We start from the raw sequence: 10,595 nt of genomic DNA on the forward strand, positions 1-10,595 counted from the left end.
GGGACAGTTTCGAGCGCGATGATGGCGAAGTGGAGGCGACCCGAAAGCATTTTCTACACGTTCCTGCTATACATCTCACTCCTTGTAATACGTTTCTCGCTAAGCATTTCACTCTCTTCTTGTTCGTTTTACATCTTCATCTTCGGTTGATTCCATCTTTTGCAGACGCACAACGGCTTCATCCATGGCCGCAGCTTTGGTTGGTGGTGCTTTTCTCTCTGCTTTTCTTCAAGTGGCTTTTGACAGGCTGGCTTCTCGTGGTGTCCTCGACTTCTTCAAGAACCGAAAATTGAACGAGACATTACTGAATAAGTTGAAGATCGTGCTGTTATCCATCGATGCTGTGGTTGATGATGCAGAGCAAAAGCAGATCACTAATACAAAGGTGAAGGACTGGATTTATATGGTCAAAGATGCTGTGTTCGATGCTGAGGATGTCTTGGACGAGATTGATTATGAGGTGCTCAAGCGCAAGGTGGAAGCCGAACATCAGAGTAAAACCAGTGTTACGGCCAAGGTACGAAACTTCTTCGGTGCTTCTGTATATTCATTTGAGAAGGAAATTGAATCCAGGATTAAAAATGTCCTTGAAAATCTTGAATATCTTGCACTTCAAAAGGATATATTAAGATTGAATGAACGTGGTAACGGTGCTGCTGTATTAACAAGTTATGTACCTCATAGATTGCCAACAACATCTTTGGTGGATGAAACTAGAACATATGGTAGAGATGATGACAAAAAAACGATCATTGAATGGTTGCTATCAGACAAGGATAACACCCAGCTATCTATCATTTCTATAGTGGGTATGGGTGGATTGGGTAAAACTACCCTTGCCCAGCTCGTTTATAATGATAGGATGGCTATAGATGAATTTGACCTCAAAGCTTGGGTGTGCGTCTCTGATGAGTTTGATGTCCTAAGAGTAACAAGAACAATTTATGAGGCAATCACTATGTCTAGGGATGATACCAACGATTTAAACGTGCTTCAAATTAAATTGAAGCAGCGGTTGAGTCAGAAGAGATTTCTCATTGTTTTAGACGACGTGTGGAATGAAAATTTTATGCTATGGGAGGCCTTGCAATCACCTTTCAATCATGGGGCTCCTGGAAGTAAAATTCTTCTAACCACTCGCAGTGCAAAGGTTGTTTCAACCATGCGTTCTTCTAAAATACATTCATTGAAGCCCTTATCAGAAGGAGATAGTTGGCTGTTGTTAAGTGAATACGCATTCCATGGTAGAGATGCTCTTTCTTCAAGCTTTGACCTTGAAGAAATCGGTAGGAGAATAAGTAAAAAGTGCAAAGGGTTGCCTTTAGCTTTGAAAGCCATTGGGAGTCTCTTGTACGCGGAGTTTTCTCTTGTGCAATGGACTGGCATTTTAAAAAGTGAGATATGGGAGGAGAAAAGCGATAGCAAAATTCTCCCTTCTTTGAGATTGAGTTATCATTATCTCCCTTCTTTTCTCAAGAGATGCTTTGCTTATTGCTCTATATTCCCTAAAGATTATGACTTTGACAAGGAGCGTTTAATTCAGTTATGGATGGCAGAAAATTTTCTACCATGTGCCCATCAAAGCAAAGTTGCAAGAGAAGTAGGAGAACAATTCTTCCATGACTTATTGTCGAGGTCATTTTTTCAACAATCAATGGAAGATGAAACACGCTTTGTCATGCATGACCTTATTAATGATTTGGCAAAAGTTGAATATGGAAAATTTTGTCATCTGTTGCTGGTGGATGAAGAAAATAATTTGACAAAAATGACCCGGCATGTTTCATATTTAAGAACTTTCTATGAATACTCCAATCGATTTGCGGTTATGTGCCAGGCTAGTAAATTGCGAACGTTTTTGCCTCTATCTATGCAAGGACATAGAAGTACAAGCCATACCTCTTTCTTTCATTGCATATCTTTCAAGGTTATTCTCGATTTAGTATCCAAGTTCAGATGCATGCGTGTTTTATCTCTGTCTGGTTATCATCACATTGTGAGTTTGCCCGATTCCATAGGAAACCTCAAACATCTACGTTTTTTAGACTTATCAGGAACCAAGATAAAGAAATTGCCTGATTCAATCTGCCAACTTTTTCATTTACAAACGTTAAAGTTGTGGCGTTGTCGTGATTTGAAAAAGTTGCCCATGGATGTGCATAAACTCATGAATCTACGTTATCTTGATTTTCGTGAGACTGGAGTGAGAGAGATGCCAAAGCAATTGAGTAAATTGAAAAATCTTCAGGTGCTGTCATCATTTATTGTGGACAAATGTGGACAGTCAAACATTAAACAGTTGAAAGAATTTAATCTTTGTGGATCAGTTTCCATCTTAGAGTTGCAGAATGTAGTTTCTCCTGCTGATGCTTTGGCAGTTAATTTGAGAAACAAGATATACCTTAAGGAGTTAACATTAGAGTGGAGTATGGACCATGGAAAATTGCAAATTGACCAGGATGTCCTAGAGAAACTCCAACCTCATCAAAATTTAAAAAAGCTATCAATTAGCAACTATGGTGGTATCGGATTTCCTAGTTGGTTTGCAGACCATTCACTGTCCAACATAGTATCCCTAGAGCTGAGGAATTGCATATTCTGTATGTCCTTGCCATCACTAGGCCTTTTCCCATCTCTCAAGTCATTGTCAATTATGGGGTGTCACAGTGTACTGACCATTGGTCTAGAATTTCATGAAACCTCTACATCCCTAGAAATCTTGAGCTTTGGGGATATGAAGGGTTGGGAGGAATGGAAATGTGAAAATATGTCCAGTACTTTCTCGAATCTTCAGGAGTTGCGTATTGAAAATTGTCCCAAACTGAAAGGGCATCTTCCTCAACAACTTCCTTCTCTAACGATGCTGGTTATTTGCAATTGCGAGAAGCTTGTGGCTTCCATTCCGTGGGCTCCATCTCTTCATAAGTTGGTTTTAAGACATTGTGGAAAGGAGCAGATGGAATGTCTTCCATCAACTTTAAAAGTTCTCGAGATTTGTGGAGGCTTTGCAGAAATATTATCAGTTGAAAAAATTGAGAATACTATTTTCAATTCCACCATTGAAGAGTTGAAGTTTTCTGATTGTCCCCTCCTGGAATTCCCATTGCACTACTGTCATAACTTCATTTTTGAATTGGATATAAGGGGAAGATGTGACTCTCTGAAGTGTTTTCCACTATGTTTATTCCCCAATCTTCAGTCATTACTGTTGATTGAATGTAATAATCTTCAAACACTATCTGTTTCAGCGGGACAACATTACTCGCTTACAAGATTGTGGATACAAAGGTGTCCTAATTTTGTATTATTTCCTGAAGGTGGCTTTTCGGCCCCAGAGCTAGCATTTTGTTACATTGAAGGATTGAAGAATTTGAAGTTGCTGCCAGAGAAGATGCACATCGTCTTTCCCTCCCTTGCACATCTATCAATAAAATGCTGCCCACAAGTGGAATCATTTCCAATTGGAGGTTTGCCATTAAATCTTCAGCATCTTGACGTTTCAGGATGCCCAAAACTCATGGCCTCTCAAATGGGATGGCATTTGAGTAGACTTACTTCTCTACAACACTTGGGGATTGGAAATGTAGATGATGAGTTTCTTCCTAATACAATACTATTTCCACCTTCTCTTGTTACCATTTGGTTCTATAACTGTGCAAATCTTAGATCGCTCGAAAACAAAAGTCTTTGCCACTTGTCCTCTTTGGACTGCTTGGCTTTTCTTGACTGTCCTAAGCTCCAATACTTTCCGAAGGATGGTTTGCCGAGTTCCCTTACGATGCTAAAAATTACAGGCTGTCCCTTGCTGGAAAAGAAGATCCAAAAACAGAAAGGCAAATGCTGGGCAAAGATTTCTCACATCCCTCTTCTTGACATTGACCATGATATGATAATTTTAAGTGAGCTTCTGAATGATGAGCGCTTCAGCTTTCGTACTATCGCTTCACTCATTAGGTATATAGCTACTTCTCTCTCTATTTCAAATCATAAAATTTAGATGGGCCTAATGTGACTAACTATGGTTATTTCTTCTTCTTCTTCTTCTTCTTCTTCTTCTTTTGATATATTGATTTCATGTTTGTATATATCAATAATAGCCGAAAGCCTGAAACTACTCATAATGAACATCTTTTAGTACCATGAGTAACTTCAGTTTTGTCTGTCATTCTCAAGTCTATAATTAGGCATTAGTTGGTTCTAAAGCATACACTAAGAGAAAAGCTTCATTTTAGAATTTGATAAAAAGAAGTAATATCATTTACTTATCCTGCATATAATCTTCCTAAGTCAAAATGTGTCCTCTCTTTATGTAAAAGTTTAATAAGAAATGCGATTCTTATTCTAGGTTCAATTTAGGAACAAATTAATATTTACAAAAGGCATTTAGTCGTCACATATCATGAATTTTGTCAGCCAAACTCAATTTAACTCAACTTTTCAATAGTCATACTTATTTTCTTTTAATTCCAAATCATAAAAATTTGTCTTTTAGTTTTGCATTGATTTGTTTATTGATTCACATATTTAATAGAAAGTTTCATTTTTGTACACACCAATAAAAGAAGGTGCAGAAAATGAATTTAATCTCTTAGCACAAGCAACACCATTTTCGCCTGTCATACAATTGTAATTAGGCATCAGTTTGTCCCATATCATGCAGTAGAGAAAAACTATTTAAAAATTGAATGAAAAGAAATAATACCATTTACTTATTATGCGTATTAACTTGTTTGGTTAAAATATGATATTTTTTGTTTTACTAAAGCAAATGAAACATACTATTCTAATTTCAATCTAAGGACAATTTAATATTGTAAAAGACATCTAATCATTACATTGTATGAATTTTTGTTACCCAAACTCCTTTTAACTCTATCGTTTAATAAGTTTAGCTATTATGATGCGGTTAAACATTCTATATTCATGGATCAAATAATAAGAGTGATTGACACCACTTGACTGATGTTAAACATAATCATATTCCATGATAGTTTAATATTGTTGACCATTTGCCTTTTTTGAAAGACTAAAACTTTGTCATCAATCATTCACATATCAAGTAACACAGTAGCAGCTGTTTTCAGAAAGATCGGGCTTTGACCTACACTTAAGTGAACATACCCTGAATTTCATTGGAGATCAGTCTTCATGAGCTTTGTTTGATGAAAATGGCTCAAAATCACTTGGTTTTCATTGTTGATGAATTTGACAGTTGAGTCATTTTTCATTGCCGTTGAAGGGTCCCAAGCTGGGGACAATCATATATGGTGCTGCAACAACTCCAAACTCTGGTGCCTGGATAGACTAAACTCTGGAACGTACAGTATGTTTTTATACAGGTTACATTGATCTTTCACTTGCTGATCACCAGTTGTACTTCAAACATATTATCAGGAAGAATTCTTGACATGCAAGCTTTTTAGATGATCACACGATAAACAATTAGCTGTAGGAAAGTGAGCATTTGATGGTTGTATCAAGCCCAAATTGTCCAGCTTCACAAAGCTGCACATAATGTTCGTATTTTCTGTCTCCCCCCCCCCCCCATTTTTTAGTTGTATATTTCATTGTTTTTTATTATATTCTTATGGAAGATTTCATATCAAAGTGAAAAGTCCAATATCAATACAGGACACCATTAGTGTGCTGAGCATATGATTTTTCTTGCTTGTATCTGTATTGTAGACTTACGAATAATTATATTTATTTTAATGTGCCAGTGAAATATTTGTATGACAGTTTGCAGTCACTATTGTTTTATTTGGGATATTAGTCAATGGTGAGAATCACTAATAATGATTCTCTCTTTGTTTTGGAGTATTGTTAAACTATATTTGATACTTTAAAAATTTCCTTTGCATTATGTTGAGGCATTTGATTGTTCAACTGAACTATTACATACAGTTCTAGGGAGACAGAGAATGGTGATAATTTAATTTTTGAAGACCTTGGATTGGATGCCATTGCAAAATTTGAGAAATTTTGATAGCTTAAAGTTTGCATATTAGTTATGAAAACAAAATAAATATGAATCCATGAAATGAAATTACTGCATTTTGGTTCCCTGCAATTTGAAATCCCAAAGAAAAAGTTTCAATGGCATTTGCAGAGACTTATCCAGCTTTCTTTCCAGGCAAGGCTGTCATACTGTCCCCTCAACATAAGTGACCCTTCTTGTATTTATAGTTTCCAAACATGAGAAATGTTTCAATGAACCTTAGTTTCCTTCTCTCCATTATCTCCCATGATACAACCATAACCTAAAAGACATATTCATCAAGTCATATTTGTCTAGCACATATCAGGTACCTATTCTTATTTTCCAACCTATTTTATGATCAGAATGTTTCCTATGTCTAGCAGTGTTGGGTAAAGCATGCTGGCGCGCTGCGATAGGCTAACCCATATTTCCAAGGGAATCACTCAACTTAAAGGTGGCTTCTATTTTCTTACCTGATTATCCATGCTCTCATGTATCTTCATATATCAATTCATGACAGATTTGATCCTAATTACAACAAAACTGAGGATTGTGAGACACATGGTTTCATTTTTGTTCATGGGAACTAAACCAAATTGCAATTAGAAGTTGCTTTTCATGATGGCAATGAAGCTATTTATTTTATTAGAATGTGTTTTCCAAAGCCCACTTAACTTCTGTTCTACTATATCAAAATAATGGAACCAAGTGCAAAAGACAATGATCTTTTAATTGTCTTATATTCTAACATGTCTTCTTTGTGCATTAGGTCCATATTACTTCTTTGAAACGCAGCTAGAGAAGGGGCAAAAGATGAATCAGGCCTAATGTACTCCGGGAAATGAAAGCTCTATCAATTACCAAATGTGAGATAGCTGAGTTGCAGCAAGGCAGGAGCCAATATCAAACTACATTTGTCACAGCCCATAGGTGTGAACGGCTCGGAACATGAGATAACCCATATCCCTAAAGTATTTAACAACTAGAAACACTTGCTAATCTATAGATTCACAAACCATGTAGAAGATTTGCTACCAAATGAGATCTTATATAATAAAAAAAATGTTTAGCCTTTTCTTTCTCCATAAAAGTTTCAATAGATTGCTCCCTGAAAAAATTTAACATCTTGAAATTATTATAACAGTATAACCCCAAAATATAACTAGGTGAGGATCTTATCTATAAAGTACGTGGAGCATAACTAGCTAAGATACAAAACAATTACAATGGGTTTTAGGGCTTTACAACCATATTATGGAGAGACAATGTGCAATTGAAGGATTTTTATTTGGCTACCCGCATAAATATTTTTTGGGAGTCTACCTGAAGTGTAGGTTCAACTATATTATCTAAAGCCAAAAATATTTACTAATAGATAACATTTCCAATTGTCATGATCTTAAATTTTAAATTAAAAAAATGTCCCAATTAATATTGTATTTAAATTAGTTTTGTAGAGCAAGTAAAGAGTGATAGTTTAAGTGAAACTTATATAGTAAATTTTTTGAAATAAAGAGTTCAAATTTTACTAAACAAAATTTAGTTTTATTTTTTTAAAATTATAAAAAAAATTTGTACCCTCTCTTGTAATTTTTCTTCTACACTTCCTTATAATTTTCTTGTGCCTTTCTTGTAACTTTTCCATTTTTCTTTTCTCCAGATTTTATATCTCGTGTGCAAAAGCAGAGCATTCAGCTATCCCATCCCCCCCCCCCCCTTTTTTCTCTTCACTTTTCCGTCAAGTTTCCCTTGGTCTTCACCGTCAGCTACTCCTCTTGTTCTTTCCATTTCCTCTCTTCCCCTTCGATTTCTTCTTTTGCTGTCACTATTTCATAGCTGGAAGTACTGGGTTGTTGTATTTTCACTGTGGTGTTCGCTGTTCTTTGCCTCTTCTCTATTTTTGTGGCCGAATGTGGAGGTGCGTGTGTGCTTTCAGCTTTCATCTTTCCTTCAGCTGCTGGAAGTGCGTGCGTATATATGTAAGTTTTGTTCCTTTTCCTTTTGGTGGCCGAAGTTCTCCGTTCCTCTCATGCCTGTTCTGTCGTGATTTTTGGGAGAAAAATGTTGAATTGGGTGGCTGTGTAATTGATTCTATGTATTAATTCATGGTTGCCAAGATAAAATTTGACTGTAAAATTTTATGTTTGAGATGTTTGGAGGCTAGTTCATTGTTGGATTAGTGATCAGTGCTCTTTAGGTGTTTATAAAAATGCTTGAATGAAAAATTCGGTGAATGAATGTTGTTAAATTTTTATTTTTATATCTTAGAGGTGTATGTGTGAATATTGGCTTGAGTTATCGGTTGGAATCTTAAGCTATTAACATAGGAAAAATAATTAAATAAAATTATTATTATAATATTTTATTAAATTTAAAAAATGATAAAAAGAGTTAATGTAATTTATCATAATCAATGATTTAGAATAGGTTACCAGATGTACAAGGATGAATTGAAATTTATCAAATAATATAATAAACTCAAAAGTACTTGCAACATAATTGATTATGATATTATCTTTAATATTGTTTGAAAAATTAAATTGTTGTCATCTTGAGAAATATGGAGTTGCTTATAATTTAATTTGTATCTTGTTTTTAAGGTATTTGAACATGAAATTTGTTAGAGATAAAACTATTTAATTTTTATATTAGGGTTTGAAGGAATTGTAAATATTATTTAAAGTATATGTCTTTACTTATAAGAGTTGTAAGGTTAAACTACTTATTATAATCATGTATCACCTAAAGAGAAATTACAATGACATAAGAATTGTGGGTTTATGTACTAGATTATTTGGAAATTGGAGTATAAATAGGAATTTGAGAGATTCGGGCTTTTTTTTTTAGTGAAAACTCTCATGTGAGTGAGTGGTGTTTCAAATAATTTTTTATAAAGTATTTATAAAATTTTTTTATTTAAATTTTATATTAGTCCTATAAATATTCTTGTTAATCCTATTTTTATGACCTTACTTTTATATTAATTGGTTCATCATATAATTTGCTTTATTTTCATTAAGAATTATTCTATTGTTAAAGAATATTTAGATTCGATACATTATTAACTGATTATTTGTTCTAAGCATTTATGTGGTTTAAATTTTATAATTTACATGACAATAATAAACACAGTAATTCATGCACGGAAAAAAATTGAAAAGAAAATTTGATAACTAAATATTATATTTGAAAGAAATAGTTTTGAATGAATGTTTCAATTCCATGCATGCTTGATTTAATTAGAAGGACTGAGTTCGAAACGCTGAATGCTAACAATAGTTTCATTAGCTCTTGATGTGCTATAATACACCTAAATAGCAAGGTACATTAGAGGAACTAGCCCTGTGTGTTCGCGAGCTCACATGAAATGGAGGATGTAATTTCGTATAATGCACGCTTGTTTTTTTGTAAACTTTATGCTTGCGATTATTTTTTGTAGCTTTTTTCCATGTCGAATACATTATTTATCCTCGTGGACTATATGTTAATGCTTATTAATCTTTTTGATTAAGTCTCATGAAAGAAAGAATTTTGAAACTATTTTCTTTAAATTTGATCTTCTTTTTTTTTTTTACTATAAGTGAATTTTTTATTGAGTAATATATATATATATATATATATTTCAAGATGCTTAAGTATGTGTAGAAATTTAGTAATTTGAAATTTAAATTTTTAATAATTTCATTTGTATTTATGTATTTTTGGTTTATATTATTTTTAATTGATTATTTTAGCAAATTTATAATTGACTCATCGATTTGCTTTTCATTATTTTCTTCAATTGTAAATTGAGACGTTACTCACCAGAAAAATTTTCTTTGGTCTTAAATGTTAAAATTGACCCTGCATTTCTTGCTGATCACTAAGGGACGCCATTATTTTTGTAAACTATGAAAGCATGCGTTGGTTTTTTAATATAAATGTATTTTGTATTATGAAATGTAAATGTAGCACTTCAAGTATATCATGGTTAGGTTATAACTTATTTTATTATTGCGAAATTTGCTAGTGTGGATCTAAACTCCTTTTTAGTTTGGCTGACAGGTTTCATTATTATAGAAATTTTAGATGGTCTTAGTTACAAGGAAAATTTTGTCAAAATTTCTATAGAATGGTTAAAAATTTAGACATAAATTATATCATTCTTTTGAATTAATTTTTTAGTTATTTAAGGCTTATGGAATGTGAGTTATCTCAGATTTTATGTCAGTCATACTCTTAGTATCAAGGTGTGATACCAATCATGAACATAAGTAAACAATAACAATTGATATATTAAACTTTGAATCTTTGTAAATTGGCATTCAATAGTAAAAGAAAAACAACTATATAACAAATCATCATTCTTATATTTGAATAATTAAGAATACAAGGAAGTATAAAAATCATAGGCATAAAAATTTAAATTTATAAATAAACTCAACAAAGTTTACTTATATAAAAATGAATATATATTTTAAAAACTTATCCTTTTTGGGATCCAAACAGAACAAATAATAGGCATAGACACAGTTCATGAAGGTAAATAACATATTCGGCGTGGCAAGAAGCCATGAAAACTAAGATCAAGCATAAAACTCATAAATAACAGGCATGAATTATATCTATAAAACTA

At 33.3% G+C, this 10,595-nt stretch overlaps 1 protein-coding gene across 4 annotated transcripts; it reads left to right on the forward strand.

Moving 5' to 3' along the window:
- On the forward strand, positions 1–8,202 carry LOC129315397 (putative disease resistance protein RGA4). Of its 4 annotated transcripts, none has more exons than XR_008594475.1 (7): positions 1–84; positions 166–517; positions 685–3,954; positions 5,213–5,516; positions 6,364–6,434; positions 6,750–6,910; positions 7,641–8,202. XR_008594475.1 is itself a non-coding variant. In XM_054959052.1 (4 exons), the coding sequence occupies exons 2-4, from the start codon at positions 414–416 to the stop codon at positions 5,301–5,303; spliced, it is 3,438 nt and encodes a 1,145-aa protein (XP_054815027.1). In that variant the 5' UTR covers positions 1–84; positions 166–413; the 3' UTR covers positions 5,304–5,914. The 4 variants fall into 4 exon arrangements, 1 of the variants encoding a protein (XP_054815027.1); XR_008594476.1 differs by having other exon boundaries at positions 5,213–5,339; XR_008594477.1 differs by lacking the exons at positions 1–84; positions 685–3,954 and having other exon boundaries at positions 156–517.
- The last annotated feature ends 2,393 nt before the right edge of the window (positions 8,203–10,595 follow it).

This window comes from Prosopis cineraria, unplaced genomic scaffold (assembly GCF_029017545.1).
Source record: "Prosopis cineraria cultivar Desert tree isolate PC_DT_omini unplaced genomic scaffold, ASM2901754v1 PC7, whole genome shotgun sequence".
NCBI classification, from domain to species: Eukaryota; Viridiplantae; Streptophyta; class Magnoliopsida; order Fabales; family Fabaceae; genus Prosopis; species Prosopis cineraria.